General features: G+C 47.3%; 1 protein-coding gene and 1 non-coding gene across 5 annotated transcripts in view; both read right to left on the reverse strand.

Moving 5' to 3' along the window:
* Positions 1 to 19,155, reverse strand: part of bchs (WD repeat and FYVE domain containing 3 bchs) — a 748,678-nt gene that overhangs the window by 672,631 nt on the left and 56,892 nt on the right. For all 4 annotated transcript variants that reach the window (XM_068389148.1, XM_068389155.1, XM_068389143.1 and 1 more), the window contains exon 2: positions 14,943 to 15,163. In XM_068389148.1, the coding sequence (XP_068245249.1) occupies positions 14,943 to 15,158 (216 nt within the window). In that variant the 5' untranslated portion in view covers positions 15,159 to 15,163. The remainder of the gene's footprint in view (positions 1 to 14,942; positions 15,164 to 19,155) is intronic.
* Positions 8,928 to 9,046, reverse strand: LOC137659244 (5S ribosomal RNA). Its single transcript, XR_011047469.1, has one exon. It is a non-coding gene; the product is annotated as a 5S ribosomal RNA (ribosomal RNA).

A 19,155-nucleotide genomic window follows, 5' to 3' on the forward strand; every position in this document is an offset into this window, starting at 1 on the left:
GGCATGCTCCGACTCATGCAGCTCTCCTCGTTGTGGACTGGCAGCAAAGTCTCCTGTCCCCAGCTGCTCTACTTGGGGGGACACGTGGACGTTCTCCTGGGGTCTTGCTGGCTCTGGTCGAATCCGGGATGAAGACTTTGGGACGGTCTTCAAGTCCTTGGGCTCCCTCCTAGGAGAGATACAGGACTCCAGTAAAGAAGTCTGAGGGCTCCTCTCTGCCCCCACACGAGACGATTCTCCTACTCGAGGTGGAGTTCCTCCCATTGGTGCCGTGGGAGAATGTCTCACCTCGCTGGACTCTCCTGAGGACGGAAAGGCTTCGTCCACAGGAGAAGGAGAAAACGTCTGAGAGGGGGAAGGGGCCTTCCTGACGGACTTCTTGGGAGCCAGTTTAACCCTAGGAGAAGTCACCACGAAGTCTACTCCTCTCCTTCTCTTCAGCGGAGACGAGGCTGCCGTTGGTTTGAGGCCCAGATCAGCGAGGGCTAGCTTAACAGCCTGGACGACCGCTTTGATCAGGGACCCAAACCAAGGCTGACGGCAGACAGACGCAGTGTCAGCGACTCACGCTGGAGGGAAGGGGATCGGGCGATCCTTAGGAGTACACACCACAGGGCCTGCCTGAAAAGAAGAAGAAGAGTGTTGCCTAGACCTCTTTGAAGATTCTTCCTCCTCCTGCAAGTGCGCTGTTCTGCGCTTACGGGGTGGAGATCGTGAAGATGATGATCTGGAAGTACGCGCTCCCGAAGACTCGCAAGGTTGCCCGTGCTGCGAAACCCGGCGGGAATCGCGGTCGAGATCGCGCTGGCGCTCGCGCGATGGTAAAATCGAGGGTTCGCGCGCAGGCGAACATTGGCGCACATGCGCGCGAGTGCGCGTGGACAAGGGTGCGCGGGCGAGTGGGCGCGCTTTCGCGCTGGCGAGTGAGCGCGCGGGCCCGCGGGCGCCTAGGTGAAAGTGCACATGGGTGTAGTGGCGCGCAAAGGCGGACGGTCGTGGGCGCGCAGAGACTCGTACGAGTCTAGCGCAGGCGATGGCTGGCGCGTGGGCGAGTTCTGAGAGCGCGCAGGAGATCGTCGGCGAGGAGGCAAAGGAATAATTTCCTTGCCTGCGCCCAGATCCGGAGATCGTGGGCGCGCAGGCGAATGTTGGCGCGCATGGCGCACATCAGGAACAGGTCGCGCAGATGTGCGCTGGCGAGTAGGCGATCGTGGGCGCTCAGGAGAACGTGGGCACGCAAGGCACGCAGCAGGAACAGGGCGTGCAGATGTGCGCTGGCGAGCAGGAGAGCGCTGGCGCACAGGAGATCCCTGACGAGCAGGAGATCTACGGCGAGATGACTCAGCTACAGGAGATCGCTGGCGCGTTGAGTCCAAAGAAATCTGGTCCACAGCTACAGCAGGAGAGCGCTTGCGCGCTAATGCGCATGAGTGCGCAGGATATCGTGGGGGCGCAGGTAAAATCTGGCACTTAAGGGACTTACTCACATTGTGAGATAAGCCCTTTTGCCTCGAAGGGACCAGTGCCCGTTGGATAACGGGGTGTGATGGCACCCACTGCGCATCTGCGTCCAGGAACGGAGAAGGAAGACTAGCAGGTCTGGCAGGCGTAGGAGATCGCGAACGATCTGCTGAGAGGTCTAGCGATGCAGCTGCAACGGTCTGCACACGTCGAGGAGGATCCTCTGCGGGGGACGTCGATGGTGATGAACCGAAGAGGCGCCTCCTAACTCCCTTGTAAGGAGAAGGAAGGCCTCTACGGCGAAGAGGAGGGCGAGCCTTACGGCGAAGACGACCTCGAGGGGCAGCAACACCATCGTCAGTCCTCCGAAGAGGAGTCTCTGTCAGTGAACTCCCCTGAGGGAGAGAATCACCCGCAGGAGAGACCGTTGGACCCAGCTCCTCCCTCGAAGGATGTTCAGAGGGGGAACTGAGCCTTCAGCAACATCCGCAACAACAGCAGGGGTTTGATCCGACCCGTCGGAAGCCTCTGCCACAACGTCGACAATAGACAGAGGATCTACCTCTGCTATTACCGGCGACTGTTTGACAGCTGCACCCAACTGGATCAGGTCAAACAGGGCTTCCCTGGAGGGCGAGCCCTTAAGCCCCAAGGAAGCCCAAAGCTGCAAAAAATCATTATTAGCAACAGAGTAATAAATATCAATATCCTCCCCCGGAGGAGGAGGAGGAGCTGCCTCGCTATGGGAGGCAACTCCCTCTCCCGAACCCCGAGGTTGGTCAACAAAAGAAAGGCCTACGCTACCACTCGACGGCCTCTCACGAGAGACCAATCGAGTGGGAGCTTCGGAGGAGGTTCGGGAAACAGAAGAAGTGTCTTTGGAACCTTCCTTCTTCAAGGAAGCCCTTGAAGGAGAAAGGTCACTCTTAGACTTCTTACGTCGCCGGGAAAACCTCTCCCACTGGGAGGTAGACCAATCCCTACACTCACTACAGTGAACCCTCGTTTATCGCGGTAGATAGGTTCCAGTCGCGGCCGCGATAGGTGAAAATCCGCGAAGTAGTGACACCATATTTACCTATTTATTCAACATGTATATTCAGACTTTTAAAACCTTCCCTTGTACGTAGTACTGTTAAAAAACTACCCTTTAATGTACAGAACACTTAATGCATGTACTACAGTACCCTAAAACTAAAACAGGCACAAATATTAAAGGTGATTTTATATCATGCATTTCCTAAACATGCTAAAAAGCACGATAAAAAATGGCAACCAATGTTTTGTTTACATTTATCTCTGATCATAATGTAGAAACAAACTGGAGGTAGAGCTTTGCTTATTACCCAGACATATTTCCCATACTTTTCCCTTAGAACTACATCACATCTTCCTACTTTAGATAGATATATATATATATATATATATATATATATATATATATATATATGTGTGTGTGTGTGTGTGTGTGTGTATATATATATATATATATATATATTTATATGTATACACATATACATACCTACATATATACATAAATACATGCATACATATATATATATATATTACTGTATATATATGGGTTATGGAAAAAATCCGCGAAGTGGTGAATCCGCGATGGTCGAACCGCGAAGTAGCGAGGGTTCACTAGTTTTATCCCTATCACACCGTTGACCTCTGCAGTACGGACACAAGGGGTGAGGGTCCGTCTCGACCGCCGACATGAACGTCCCACAAGGGTGGTCGGGTAGTCCGGGGCACTTCCGCATGATAGAGAGAGGCCAGCTTCCAAACACACGAGCTGTAAGAAAAAGCAAAAAAATTAAGGCTGTCAAAAATGCGAGGGTGAGACAGACACGTCTGATCATCACCTGAGCCAAAAGTGAAGTGAATCAGTTCACCGGTGTATGAGGGGGAGGGGTAGCTAGCTACCCCCTCCCCCCCCTCGCTAACTAGCGAGAGGGTAGTTAACCCTCGATAAAAATCTAATGGCTCGTCATTCAGCTACGCCGAAAGTAATACCCTATGTAAATAGCGTGGTTTGTATTTCGGTTACGGAACAAAAGCCAATTTTTTGGCGATTGAAGGAGACACAGACCTTGTGTTTTTCAAAAGTAAATTAGCTGTCGAGAATCACACTTAAAATTTGAAAAGAATCACTCAAAGTTTAAGAAACATTATCAATGCTGAGAGCCGGATGATGAGAAGCCTCTATCTTTGACCTACTTACAATCATACTTTGAGTTTTGTTAGGATTCAACTTTATACCCCATAATTTGCACCATGCAATAACTTTAGCTAGATCTCTATTAAGGGATTTAGCAACCCTGGATCTACATTCAGGAGATGGAATTGATGCAAAGAGAGTAGCATATGCAACAACCTTGTTTTCTAAGCCAAACCAAAAGTAATGGGCCAAGAACACTACCCTGTGGAACACCAAATATCACATTCGTATACTCACTTTAGTGCCCATCAACAACAGCTATTTGAGATCTATTACTCAAGAATTCAATAATAAGGCTAAGAGACAACCCACCCACTCCAAAGAGAGTAGCATATGCAACAACCTTGTTTTCTAAGCCAAACCAAAAGTAATGGGCCAAGAAAACTACCCTGTGGAACACCAAATATCACATTCGTATACTCACTTTAGTGCCCATCAACAACAGCTATTTGAGATCTATTACTCAAGAATTCAATAATAAGGCTAAGAGACAACCCACCCACTCCCAATTGATTGAGTTTGAAAACAAGCGCCTCATGATTAACACGGTCAAAGGCTGCACTAAAATCAAGGTCAATCATACCAACTTCCTGACCACAATCAAGGGATATCTGTACAGCATTGGAGATTGTAAGAAGGGCATCACATGCTCCAACGCCTTTATGACGTTTTGCCAAAAGACGTTAAAAACTTTAGATAATATGGGAGTTATGGAAATTGGGCAGTAATCAGTTGGACTTGAGCTATCACAAATACATTTACATAGTGGAGTAACATTACCAATTCTTCAATAATTGTTAAAAGCTAAAAGCTCCACTTCTTGCTAACTTGCGCAAAAGAGCAGATAACTTTGGAGTTAAGAAATCTGCAGTCTATAAAAAAACAAAGGAAAAATACCATTTGGGTCTACACCTCCATAAGCATCAAGGTCCATCAACAGAGCTTTAATTTCACGAGATCGAAAAGCTAAACTAGTTAGTTTAGCCTCAGGAAAACAGGAATGAGGAAGTTTGAATTTATCATTACTAAGTTTACTGTCAAACACATCAGCAAAAGGGTTGCCTTTTCCTTTGGACAGTGAGTAACAGAGCCCTCTGGTTTGAGTAAAGGAGGAACTGTTGCATCTACACCAAAGAGTGCAGATTTGAGGGTAGTCCACCACTTATATTCCTGAGTTGTACTAGAAAGGGTTTCTTTTATGGTTAGATTGTATTCCTTATCAGTTGAAGCAAAAACCCTTCCAAAGATGATAGGCCTCCTACTTCTCCAAATAAGCATGTCTATAATCATCATTGAATGACAATTTGTCCTTCACTCGGTACCTTAGCACACAAGGGATATGCCTATCAATTATGTTGACTAGATTCTCATTCAAAGGGACAACAGGATCAACACTACTTTACAATTGTGACCAATTCAAACCCAAAAGATCATGCAAAACCCCACTCAAGTCTGCTTGAGATTTCATATAAATCTTGCATGAGTATGATGCATCTGGGACAGGCTGCTCAGTCTTCACTACTAATGAAATCAAGGCATGATCAGATGTCCCGACTGGAGAACTAACCTTACTTGTTATAACGCCAGGGGAGTCAGTGTATACGAGGTCCAAGCAGTTACCAGACCTGTGAGTAGATTCACTTATGATTTGCTCACAGCCTGATCCAGAGGCAAAGTCTAAAGCTCTTAATCCATGGCAATCGGTAGAAGAAACAGAATATAACCACTTCCTATGGTAAGCATTGAAATCACCAATAAAGACAAAAGAGGCCTTTCTATCATCTTGTATCTTAGCCATAATGGTAAAAAGACAATTGAAGATAGAATCATCAATGTCTGGAGTCTGGTAGATCGAACACAAATAGAAGTTGTTATGCCTGTCAAAAACATTTATTACCTGAATCTCATAGCATCCACATTCATAGCAGGACTTATGAGAAGCAGGGTACTCACTCCTAATATACACCGCCAAGAGGGTAGAAGAGACACTTTAGCTATGACAAGCAGCTCTTCTAAGAGAAGGACACTTCTCCATGGTACAGTGTCATAACCTCTGTACCATGGTATTCCACTGTTTTGAGTTAAGAGTTCTCTTGCTTGAGGGTACATTCAGGCATGCTATTCTAGCTTCTTTCTCTTCCTCTTGTTTTTTTTAAAGTTTTTATAGCTTATATCTCTATGAAAGATCTTATTTAATGTTGTTTGTTTTTAAAATATGTTATTTGATTGTTCATTACTTCTTTTCTAGTTTATCTATTTCCTTAAATCTTTCCTCACTGGGCTATTTTTCCCTGTTGGAGCCCTTGGGCTTATAGCATCCTGCATTTCTAACTAGGGTTGAAGCTCTGCTTTTAACAATAATAATACTGTAATATGACAAATTCGGAGATAATTTGTATTTTTCCTAACCATACAAACCTTGGCTATTTACATTGGGTATTACTTTCGGCGTAGCTGAAATGACGAGCCATTAGATTTTAACGAGGGTTTCCTACCCCACGCTAGTTAGCAGGGGTAGGGGGAGGGGTAGCTTGCTACCCCTCCCTCCCTCACACACCGGTGAAATGTCTCACTTCACTTAGAGGTAGGACTTGACTTGGGGGACAGGGCTGGTGGGCAAATATGTGTAAATAGCTAAGGTTTGTATGGTTAGGAAAAATACAAATTATCTCCGAATTTGTCATTTGTTCCGTAACCGAAATACAAACCACGCTATTTACATTGGGTGACTTACCCCTTACGAAGGGTGGAAAGTCGCCAGCCATACTGGCTTTGGTTTTACCTGGGGACTCAGAATCCGAGTGAGTCGCACTCGAGAAAAGGAATCCCTGCACCTCACAAGTTCCTTGCTCCACAAGGAAACGTGTGGCCTACATAAGCTTGTGTGTGAAGGAAGAAAGTGTGACCCGTCCTAGGCAGTTGACCTGGAGTTCCAGAAAGAACTCTGGGTTAGGACGCTCCCAATACCACCTCGTCAGGGTATGGGGGATGCGACAGTATTGACTCAATACTCGGAACACAAGGAAGCATGGTTTACCTGCAGAGGTTTGAGGTCAGCTATGCAGAGACCAGGATGCTGCTTCCCCAGTAGAGGGGATTATGAAGAAAGAAGTAGGGGCCAGACATACTTCTTTCGTTCATGCAGACTAAAACCTGATAACAATGCCCTCAACCTTCTGCTACCTGTCCAAAAAGGAGCCTGACGTTAGACCAGCTGTTGTGTAGCCACCAGAGAGCGATAGAAACGTATTGATACTCCTGTGGGTCACGTCCTGCAGGAAGCGGGCTGCGAAGGTCATTAGACGCTTCCAGACTCCAGCTTGTAGCACCTGCGTCACAGAGTAGTTCTACTCGAAGGCGAGGGACGTCGAGATGTATCCGACATCGTGCTGTAGGGCGACGTGACGGGGGAGGGTCTGGATTCAGGTCGAGATGAATGTCCTTGAGTCTGAGCTGAAGAGGTATGCTGTAACTCTCCCCTGTGTCCTCCCTGTGCTCCCAACTAGGCTGCACGTGAGGACAAACTGCAGCTGTTCTCAACGATAACCCCTCGATTCCTTTACTGGCAAGGAGAAGGTTTGGGTCATCTGATACAGAATGGAGACTTGAAATCTTGAAGGAGTCGAACCGAAGATCCGGGACTCCAAGACTCTGAGTCTAGAAAACAACTCAGGAGCGAACCTGAATGTTGCCTTCCCCTATTCTCTTGAAAGGACGCAGTCGTACGAGACCATTTAGATTGCTTACACACTGGCCGAGGCCAGATTGAGCAGGAGCACCGTCCCTCAAGACAGAATACGATCAGAGGCCTGACGTAATGGTTCTTGAGAAGATCTCTTAAGGGACTAAAGAGTCCGAACCATGCTCCATGGAGGAGGTCTCACTCCGACTGGGGGCAGGGACGTTCGCAGCTTCGCATGAGCGAAGAAAGGTCCAGCGGGAAGGAAAAAGTCTATTCCTTTCAGCCTGAAGGCCAGGGAAAGGCTGAGCGATAGGCTTCACTGCCGAGAGCGGAAAAGTTTCCTCCCGCCGAAAAGCAATAACTCCGTTATTGCTGGAGAAGAGGCCTCAAGGGAAGAGGTATCTCTCCCACGACACCAACCACAGAAGACTCTCCACTTCACCTGGTAGACCCCTGCGGATGACTATCGCAGGTGACGCGGCCTCCGCTCCGTGACTGTAGCGGGTTGTCTCTTCTTGAGGAGGCGGCGTAGTGTCTCCAGGCGTGAAGCCGAAGCGATGCAATGGCTCGTGAAAGATGTTGTAGTGTGGTTGTTTGAGTAGCCTGTGCCGTGGAAGAAGCTCTCCCGGGAGTTCCGTCAGGGGAAGCAGAGGGTCCGGAAACCGTTCTGCGTATAGTCACAGTGGAGCTCTAAGGGCCATCGAAAGGTTGACAGACAACCTGGTCTTGTTGAGACCCATTCTCAACAGACAACAATTGTCCCACCGTCACCGGAAAGCATCTTGCCAAAGAGTCTTGGGGTCTGAGACTGGGGGGAAGGACAGCGGAAGCTTGTAGTTCCAGGCTGTCGCGATCAGGTCCCCCAGGCCAGGACTTGCTGGTTACTATAGGCCAAAGACCCCCAGGTACTCTCTATCTGTGAGGCTCTGCTCAGATAGTTGGAGAGAACATTCCTCTGCCCGGAATGAGCGAGCCGATAGTGGTATTGAGAGGACCTCGGATCATCTCAGTATCTCTACTGCAAAATGCGAAGGTATGAAAATGCGTCCCCTGCTGGTTGGAATACGCCAGTACCATGAAGACGTCGCGCACGGAGCGACTCGGCAGGAACTGTAGGATCTGTAGAGGGGCCAGACTACGGCCCCTAAGCCTGCCTGAATGATGGGGAGGTATCCTTCAGGTCCTGCCCATAGGCCTGAACCGGAACATGCCCCCCCCCCCTTTTCTTTGACGAGTCAGAGAACAGCATCAAAATGTGGGGAAAGGACGAGAATATCCACTCCCATCAAGAGGTTCCATAGGTCAACCCCCATTGCAGATCTAAACATTCCGCTGGTCCCATAGGGGCCAGAAAGTCCGGTTAATCGTTGCTTTGATACCACCGGAACTTGGGCCGCCTCACAGGGAACTTATCCTGAGGCGACCGTTCGGGACTTTAGACGGGTCAATGAGGAAAAGAGACCCAGGAAACGTTCCAAGGTAGGGCTGAAAGCTCTTCTTGACTGAGAACAGGTACTGCGACTCTCCTCAGCCTTGCCACAGTCAACTCGGAGAAGGAGGCAACAACATCTGGTATTCCCAGGCGGTCACCCATCCAAGTACTGACCAGACCCAACGTTGCTTAACTTCGCTGATCGGACGAGAAGCGGCGTTTTCAACGTGGTATGGCCGTTGACTCAATATCATGGCTAGATACTCCAGATGTTGAGGCAGAAGTAGAGAAGGCTCCTAGCAAATTACCATGATCCCTCACTCTTGGTAAAGACCCGGAAGCTTGTCCCAGCGTTGAAGAAGGTCGGACCCGAGCCTACCGGAGTTGACCAGACCTCAAAAAAGCGAAGGAGGCGGAAGCCTGCTCCTGAGCGGCCATGAGGAAAGCAGGGAGAGTTCTCTGGGGAAAAACCTGCGATGCCGCGGCGGGATCGCCACACCACATCTTAAGCAGGAACACCTGTAGTCTAGGCTGAATTCCAAGAGCTTCCTGGAAGATGGACGGAATGGAAACTGGAAGTACCCGTCCTTCCGATCCAGGGCCTAAGGAGTCCTGCAGCCTCGTTACCAGTCTGATCGACTCTGCTGTTCCACGCTGGACGAAGTTTGTTCGACAAACTTGATCAGAGCTGAGAGGTCGACGACGGAACTCCCGTCTCAGATGCTTTCCTATGAGAAAGGATCGACTGAAGAAGCCGGGGGGTGAAGCCGTCGAAGACCCTATGGAGGACCTTCTCCTAAGGCATGGATCCTTCTGCCCAAACGGGCAAAACTCTTGCCGACCCCATGGCATAGAGGCTCAGTGACACTGGATTCGCTGACAGAGACGGAGAGATGGTAAGAGCAAGGCGCAAAATTCGTGGCTGATCATGGAGATCGTGCAGGAATCAGCATCGGGAAGCTGTTATCCGGACGAGTAACCTTAGGCATCCCCCCAGCGTGAGACCTGCAAGGGGGGGTTGCCAATCCTCGAGTTCGTGAACTCTGCCGCTCCCTCTAGGATTATGCCTCCCCGGGAGAGCCTCCCGTGCTACCTGTCCCTGACAGGAGGGGACTGCTATTGTACACCTTGTCTTAGCTGCCGTAGCCGGTCCGATAACTTAGGCCGACGAGGCTGAAAGAAGAGGCGTTGGAGGCCTGCAGGGTCCGGAAGAAAGCGCCTTGGAGGAGTGAAAATGGAAGTCGACTTCCTCCGCACAACAGCTGTCCGTGTCTCTGTCCTTGGGCTCAAACAAGCTCTTCCCATGGATGGAAGAGTGTCTGAGCTTGACGACATCCACGGATGAGACACCCGAGGGGAAGCCCTTGGCCACTGCGTCTAGATGCTCCAACATCGAGTTTGCCCGCAAGTTCGAAACTTGGCGACAGAACGCAAAGGTGCTTGAGCCTGAGAGGAGGAAAGTACCTATGATCTTCCTGGAGCTTCCTTGTACAAAGCCTCGGGTCGCAACCGAGAAGGGAAAGGACCTGGTAAGCCCCTTCCACGGGATGGAGAAGAGGAAGGGCTAAACCAGTCACCCCTTGCCCGACGGAGAAATCTCGAAAGGAAAACTCCCTGGCATGACCCTTCCAGGGAATGACGAGAAGGAAGTGCTAACCCAGGTTCTGGAAAGAAGAAAGTTGCTCAGACCTCTCTGAAGATTCTTCCTGCTCTTGCACGTGCCATGCTCTGCGTTCACGGGGTGAAGACCGTGTTCTGGAAATACGCGGTCCAGAAGACTCGTCAGGCTGGCCGTGTTGCGAAACCCCGACGGGAATCGCGGTCGCAATCGCCCTGGCGCTCGTGCGATGGTAAATCAATGGTTCGCGTGTGGCCGAACGTGGAAGCGCCCGTGCGCGGGCACGCAGGAGCGCAGACGAAAGTGCGAGAGGGAGCGCAGAAGGAGGGCGAGCGTGGTTGGAAGGGCGAGAGCTGGCGGTCAGAATCCGATAGTTCACAGGCGAGCGATGACCCGTAGGCAAGTAATGGCTACTGCAGGAATCGAGCCGGCGCTCGCGCGATGGAACACCGTCGGCTCGCGCGATGGAACACCGTCGGCTCGCGCGATGGAACACCGTCGGCTCGCGCGATGGAACACCGTCGGCTCGCGCAATGGAACACCGTCGGTTCGCGCGCGGGCGAACATTGGAGCGCATGTTCGCGGGCACGTGGGCGTGCGGTCACGCGGGCACGTGGGCGTGCGGTCGCGCGGGCACGTGGGCGTGCGCAGGTGGTCGATAGACCAATGGCGCGTAGGCGGGCGATGGCGCATTGACGAGCGATGGCGCGTCTTTGGCGAGCGAAGGCCCGTAGGCGAGCGAAGGCCCGTAGGCGAGTGAAGGAGCGTAGGCAAGCAATGGCGCGTCGGCAAGCGATGGCGCGTTGGCAAGCGACGGCGCATTGGCGAGTGGTGGTACGTTAACAAAACGCTAGCGCGCAGGCGAAGAATCGCGCGGGCGCGTAGGAGATCGCTGACGCGTAAGAGACTAGGTATGATTAGCGCGCATCGCGCTAATCAGAGGGCGCGCAGGTGCATCAGAAAGGTGAGCGTCAATGCGAGCTGTCAATCAGGCGATCCTGGACGGTCAGAAAAAACTGTTGGCGCCCATAGGTGCGTGGCAGAAAAGGGCGCGCAGATCTGCGCTGGCGATTGAAGGAAGATGGCGCACAGAAGGACAGAAGTAAAGGTGAGCGCTGGCGAGCAGGAGGAAGGTCTACGGCAAGACTCAGCTACCGGAGTTCGTGAAGCACAGCAGGCGAGTGCTAGATCGCTACTGATGGTGTCCATGAGACCTGACACGTATGGAAGATCGATGGCGATCGTTGACGCGCAGGAGATCGCTGACGAGCAGGCGAACGTTGACGCGTCTGTGGTCGCTGGCGAGCTGGTGATCACTGGCGAGCAGAAGGGCGACGCGTGGAATCCTGTGCGTAGAAGAAGAGTCCTTGTCCAAGACCTGAACCAAAGTTCTAGGTTGCGCGGGCGAACGTGGGCGCACAGGGTGCGTATCAGGAACTGGAAGCGCAGGTGCGCTCTGACAGGCAGGAGATCTAGAGCGCTCAGGAGACCAATGGCGCGTAGGGCGCACAACAGGAACAGCAGGATGTTCGGAGTCCTCAGGAGAGCACTGGCGAGCAGTGGGGCGACGATCATCAGGAGAGCGCTGACGAACAGGAGAGCGCTGGCGAACAGGAGAGCGCTAGCGATCAGGAAAACGCTGATGAGCAGGAGCGCGCCTGTGCGCTAACACTGCAGAAGGGCGCGCAGGGGAACCCTGACACGCAAAGGAAGTACCCCCCGTGGGAGGCAACCCTTTGCCCCGAAAGAACCGTTGCCCGTCGGATGACGAGGTCAGAATGCTGTCCATCTGCACCAGGGGCGGAAGGTCAGGAAGGCGTTGGAGATCGATCCCCGGAGAGATCTAAGGAGGTAGGAGCTGCAGGCTGCATATGGAGGAGATTATTCAAAACGGCGCCTCTTAGCACCCTTATAGGGAGACGGGAGGCCCTTACGACGCGGTGAGCCTTACGGCGAAGGCGGCCAACAGCAACAACAGCAGAAGAGTCCTCCGAAGAGGAGTCTCTATGAGTGTACTCCCTCGCGAACGAAAGAGAAACACTTCGTAGAAGAGATGTGTCAACCAGTGACCTAAAAAGGGCAATCCTCAGAAGAGGGGCTCCTGCAATTACCCAGCCCCTTGAGCGTAACTGCAGGTGCGACCACTCAGCACCAAGAGCATAGTCGAACGAAAAAAAGGCAAGAGGAGATCCCCCCAAAGGGAAAAAACCCAAGCCTGAATAGGAAAACTTCCCTCGGAAGGAAAGTTACCCACCCAAGGAGGCGAGCCTCCTGAGTGTTATAAAATGAACTGGAGAGCTGTCAATCGTCACGGGAGTACTGTACTTCCAGAAGGAGACACGCCCCTGACGAAGATCTATAGGAGAGGCAGCAACAGCCAAATCCCCAGGCCTCAACAAGACATATCACTCCGTTGCCACATTACAGAAACGAACTAGATCGTTAACTGTGAAAAATAAAAACAAAAATCATTAGATAACATTCATTCCCCCGGGAAGACTCCAAAGAGAAATCCCGAGGAAAAAGAACACAAGAATTACACAACAGGCACGTGACCTCACAACCACTTACACTCACGGAAGGAGAGCTGTAACAAACACAGAATTATAACAATTATAATTATGTAACTATGTAATTGCGTAATTTAAAAAAAGAATGAACACTAAATAAAGAACGAAAACCCCGAAAAGAATCGTTCTATAAAAAGCTGAAAAGTCAACCATTACAATTAGATTCATAAACTAATTGAGACAAAACATACGGCGTAGCAACCCCACCCACACAAGAAGGAAGCTACTCAGACGTAGTAAAGGTAACGTAGTAAGGGTGAACGACCTCAACAGAGAGAGAGAGAAAGACCGAAGTCAAACTCGATCGCAACCCATGAAATTACACCGTGGTGGCCTAACTGCCGAGGGCTCCACGGAGATATCGTACACTACACACACAAGCACGAACTCTGAAAGGAAACTTACTGATTTCTATACTCAAATATATACATAAACACGAAAAAAATTTTACATATATATTGAGTAAAAGAAAAGTAAGTGATTAAGTAAAGACAAAACAAAAAATGGATGCCAAGCGAGGACAAAGACAGGCACGTCTGTCCATTGTCCGAGCCAAAAGTGAAGTGAGACATTTCACCGGTGTGTGAGGGAGGGAGGGGTAGCAAGCTACCCCTCCCCCTACCTCTGCTAACTAGCGCGGGGTAGGAAACCCTCGTTAAAATCTAATGGCTCGTCATTTCAGCTACGCCGAAAGTAATACCCAATGTAAATAGCGTGGTTTGTATTTCGGTTACGGAACAAATAATGAGCGAGTGAACAGGTGAAATGGCAATCCCATAGGAGTGAGCAATCACCAACAGATGCAACCTCCCAAGCATGTATGGAGGCAGTCCCAATATGCATGATCACAAACAGCTAAGGTGAAAGCAAAGTAGCATGTAATCTTGCCATTTCTTTCTTTGTCCTTAATGAATAGTTAGGCAACAGTGTCTCTCCCCATGGTAGAAGTGACTTACATAGAAACTGCTATCGATCAGTCTTAAAGGACTAATCGTCCAATTGGGGAAATGGAACATTGTTAGCTCCTGAAGGAGAGTGCTTCAAATAAGTGAGCTAGTTAACCTCACTAGCTTTGCGATCATCGAATGCGTGCGCGTTTGACACATAAGTAAATATCTCCTCTAGGGGAGAACACAGATCAATGGGATCGCACCAAGCTCTGTCACTGTGTGCACTAGCGTGATGGTGCGCTGTTGATATGCATACCACAGGCACACTAATGTTAATCATACTAGTGTGAGAGCATGCTGTTGTTGTGTGCGTATATCAGGAGCACTGCTCCAGCAAACAATGATTCAGAGTTCCGACACACTTCATTCTCCGAGACGTACCGCTAGCCAGTGAGCACATCATACACAGAAGGACTATGGTCTCTCAATCTGGAAGGAGAACGTGTTCCTCCAAATACCGACTTCTTTTCGAACTCATAGTGGGTCGGACAAACAGGGAAGTCTGACTCAAGGACATAATATTAGCCGGCTATTTGAGTTAAGACTCTATGACAATGTCATAAGATGCTGAAGTTTTATCCCCCTTCAAAGCATTAAGTCCAAAGTCATAACACAGCTTCGTCAACGGCAACAAGATACATTATGAAAGTTTATTGACTCCTCCCAGGGAAATAGGCGAATATCGCAGCCTCGAGTCTTGTCAAAGAGTTAAAAAAAAAATTCTAAAAGCGATGTTTCAAGAAAAGCCAAAAGCACATCTCTGTTATTCAGCGATAGGAATCAAAATTATTGTTCTGTTCACCAGCAAGGGCTCCCCCCTCCCCAGCTGGAAATTGCCGGCTACTGCTGACACCTCATTATAAGCTTTACTTGCCAAGTTCCAGATGTGCTTGAATCAATCTCCTGATTAAAGGACAAAGGTTTGTATTCATGTAGGGACAACTAGTCATAGGTAACTTAATGTTAATGAGCGTAAGGTATAACTACAATATATCAACTTACTTTACAGAAAAGTGGGAGCATATTATAAAGTTTATCCTCTTTTTCAGGTTCTGACAATGGATGAGTGGGGTATGAATATTCACTGAACAACTTCTTCAGATGCATGAGGCCCAGGGCAAGATGCTTTTGGGCTGCCTGTGAATTCACAGGATCCCCGCAGTCTCCTACACTGCCCATCCGGCCCCCAGACCCCCACCATTTACGCATGATGTTCATTTGTCCTGTGGAAGAGCAACAAGATAAGAAAATAATTTTATTCTTTCTCAATAATATAAAAGTTCATAAATATGATAAAATAACTATTTGATATTCATCTGAGAATTAGTACATCTCAAAACTTTCTATGATACATGTAAAGCAATTCAGTATAATAAGAGTAAACATTATAATACCACCAAAAGATTATACATATTATATGATACATCAAAAAAGAAAATTGTAACGTTTTTAGCCTTTTCAGATACTAACTTGTAAGTTTTACAATATCAGATGAGAAGTTTTTTAAAAGAATTCTTAAAGATGCTACTACAATATCTTGAACCAAACATAGATATTTCAATAATAAAAACAAAAATCATATTGCAAATTATTAAGAAATGAAGCTTCTTAACTATAAAGTAATTCCTCACAACACTAAATTAATTGGTTCCATAGTGGCCTTTGTACTGTCATCATTTTTTTTTTTTTGTGATTCACCTTTTACATGTAAATAGCATAATTCGTTCCAAGCCCTACAAAAACACCATATTAAATGTTTATAGGAAGGCTAAACATCACTAAACTCAATGAAATACAGTACAGTACAACCATTTGGCCCATTCAATAAAAACCTAACCATTAGTAATCCGTAAAAAGTGTATACCTGTACTGTAATTATAACTAACTAAAAATACAGTAACAAAAATGTGGAGCCTTACCTTTGGAATGAGGAAACGTCCGAGAGCGAAGTGGCGGGGCAGTAGAGAGGATGACAAACGGCAGAAAACGTTAACAAGTGGCAGAAAACAAACCCTTTAACTTTACAAAACATTAATTAATGGCAGGAAACATTAACACTTAATTTTAGGAAACACATCGATAAATGGCAAAAAATATCAACACAACTTTACGATACACTTAAATTTAATTTCTTTTTTTTTTTTTTTGGCCTTTTTCTAATTTTGTATTTTTTTACTTTACGTTTTGTATTTTCTAAATTCAATAAACTTGAAATTAAATTTCTTTTTTTTTTTTTGCCTTTTTCTAATTTTGTATTTTTTACTTTACGTTTTGTATTTTCTAAATTTAATTACGTATGTTCTTCATCACTGCCACTTTTCTTTCTTTGTGGATCACATTGAGCTTCCTTCGAGCTACTAGAACCAAAGGCTTCTTAAAAAAAAAAAAAAAAAAAAAAAAAAAAACAATTGAAGGAAGCTTAGCTCTGCTTGCTTCTTAAAATTTTCCTGAAAAGACTCAAGATCGTTCCTACCGTAGATGGATTTTGGCCATATTCCTTCACAATCACATTTAACCGCATGCCAGCCTTGTATTTCTTGATTATTTCCATCTTTGTCTCAATAGGAAGCATCTTCCTTGTCTTTCCCTGCACATCAGCAACTTTCTTGGAACTAATGGCTAATATAGTAAAGTAATATCGCAACAGGATACAGTACAATAGTAATGAAAATGAAATCTTAAACACAAAGTCAATGCGTACGATAGCCCTGCCGAAACAAAATGGCTGAGGAACGCCAGTGGTTAGATAAATGATGGGATACAGTACAGTAGATGCTGACAAATGGGAGAGCAGAATCTTATGTCTGTAACTAGCATCTGAGTAGGGAGATAACCAATGGGAGCACAGGAAGATGGTGGCAAGTTTACGGTTTGGCGGCGCGCTAATTTTAAAATCACTATCAGAGACAGTCGGGCTCTCATACCGTACCTCCTTTCGTTGCACGAAACATTTTCTGCGATGTGAGTCATAAAATTCCTTGTATCTCGTTTCGCAGTGTGAAAATTTCATAAGCAGACTCTTTTGTCGAGAAGTATGACTGTACCTTATTTTTTAACACATGTTCCTTTATTCAGAAATAATTTCAAAAATTGCAAATTCAATTTTATTCCTATCAGCCTATTGTTAACATACAGTATTTGATTTCTGTCTTGAGACTGGTATCTCAAAAGTTTTCAACATTTTCAGAGATCAATGCAATGCACTAGCCTTGTCACTTAACTTCCTATCGCTTCCACAGATTAAGAGATAATTCAACAAAAATGATATTTTCATTTTAAAATAAATTTTTGAATATACTTACCCGGTGAATATATAAATAGCTGACGTCTCCGACGGCCCGACAGATTCCAAAAAACTCGCGAGCGATCGCCATGAAGGTTGCGGGTGTGCCCACCAGCGCCGACTATCGGCCAGATACCGCATATACTTCTCAACCACTCCAGTTCTTCTCAGTCCGCAGGGTCTCTATCGGGGAGGAAGGGAGGGCCTTTAATATTATATATTCACCGGGTAAGTATATTCAAAAATTTATTTTATAATGAAAATATCATTTTTAAATATTAAACTTAGCCGGTGAATATATAAATAGCTGATTCACACCCATGGTGGTGGGTAGAGACCAGTATTATAACAATAAAGGCGTATATGCTCAAGAGTTTTTGACAAATATTTCATAAAAACAAACTTAAGTATAGGTACCTGGTAAGGAAGCTGACTCTGATGATTACTCTGCCTCATTAGTCCGCTTTCCTCACGAAGCCCAGCCATCCTCTCAGGATGCTGAAAGACTCCCAGGAGCTGTTATATCCAGGGCGAACAACCCTATAACAGGACCTCATCAATACCCTTAATCTGGGCGCTCTCAAGAAACAACATTTTGACCACCCGCCAAATCAAAAAGATTGCGAAAGACTTCTTAGTCTCCCGTACAACCCAAAATAAGATTAAAAATTTCTAGAGTAGATTAAAAGGATATTGGGATTAAGGGAATGTAGTGGTAGAGCCTTCACCCACTACTGCACTCGCTGCTACGAATGGTCCCAGTGTGTAGCAGTCCTCATAAAGAGTCTGGACATCTTTCAAGTAATATGAAGCGAATACCGACTTGCCTCTCAAAAAGGTCGCGTCCATAATACTTTTAATGGATCTATTTTGCTTAAACGCTACTGAAGTTGCTATCGCTCTAACTTCATGAGCCTTGACTTAAGTAAATTACGATCCTTCTCACTTAAATGAGTGTGTGCCTCCCGAATCAAAAGTCTAATAAAATAAGACCACGCATTCTTAGACATGGGCAAAGAGGGCTTTTTAACGGAGCACCATAAAGCCCCTGAACAACCTCGTAGCGGTTTAGTTCTGGATAAATAAAATTTAAGAGCTCTAACGGGGCACAGCACTCTTTCAACTTCATTCCCCACAATCTCAGAAAGACTGGGGATTTCAAATGATTTAGGCCAAGGACGAGACGGAAGTTCATTCTTGGCCAAAAAACCAAGTTGAAGAGCGCATACTGCTTTATTAGTGGAGAAGCTGATGTTCTTGCTAAAAGCATGTATCTCACTAACCGTTTTAGCCGAAGCCAAGCTCACCAAAAAACGTGTCTTGAGGGTAAGATCCTTCAGGGAGGCTGAATTTAATGGTTCAAACCTGTCTGACATAAGGAACTGTAGGTCCACGTCCAAGTTCCAAGCAGGAGTCGAAATATGACGCTCCTTGGAAGTCTCGAAAGACTTAAGCAGGTCTTGGAGATCTTTGTTATTAGAAAGATCCAAACCCCTATGCCTGAAAACAGAAGCTAACATACTTCTGTAGCCTTTAATGGTGGATGCAGAGAGGGAGCGACCGTTTCTCAGATAAAGCAGAAAATCCACAATCTGCGCTACAGAGGCACTGGAAGAGGAAATAGAGGAGGACTTGCCCCAGTCTCTAAATACCTCCCATTTTGACTGATAGATCCTGATGGTAGAGGATCTTCTAGCCCTCGCGATCGCTCTAGCTGCCTCCTTCGAAAACCCTCGAGCTCAAGAGAGTCTTTCGATAGTCTGAAGGCAGTTAGACGAAGCGTGGGGAGGCTTTGATGAAATCTCTTTACGTGAGGCTGTCGCAAGAGATCCATCCGCAACGGCAGACTTCTTGGAACGTCTACCAGCCATAGAAGTACCTCTGTGAACCACTCTCTCGCGGGCCAGAGTGGAGCAACCAACGTCAACCTGG

Source organism: Palaemon carinicauda, chromosome 1 (assembly GCF_036898095.1).
Source record: "Palaemon carinicauda isolate YSFRI2023 chromosome 1, ASM3689809v2, whole genome shotgun sequence".
In the NCBI taxonomy this organism is placed as follows: domain Eukaryota; kingdom Metazoa; phylum Arthropoda; class Malacostraca; order Decapoda; family Palaemonidae; genus Palaemon; species Palaemon carinicauda.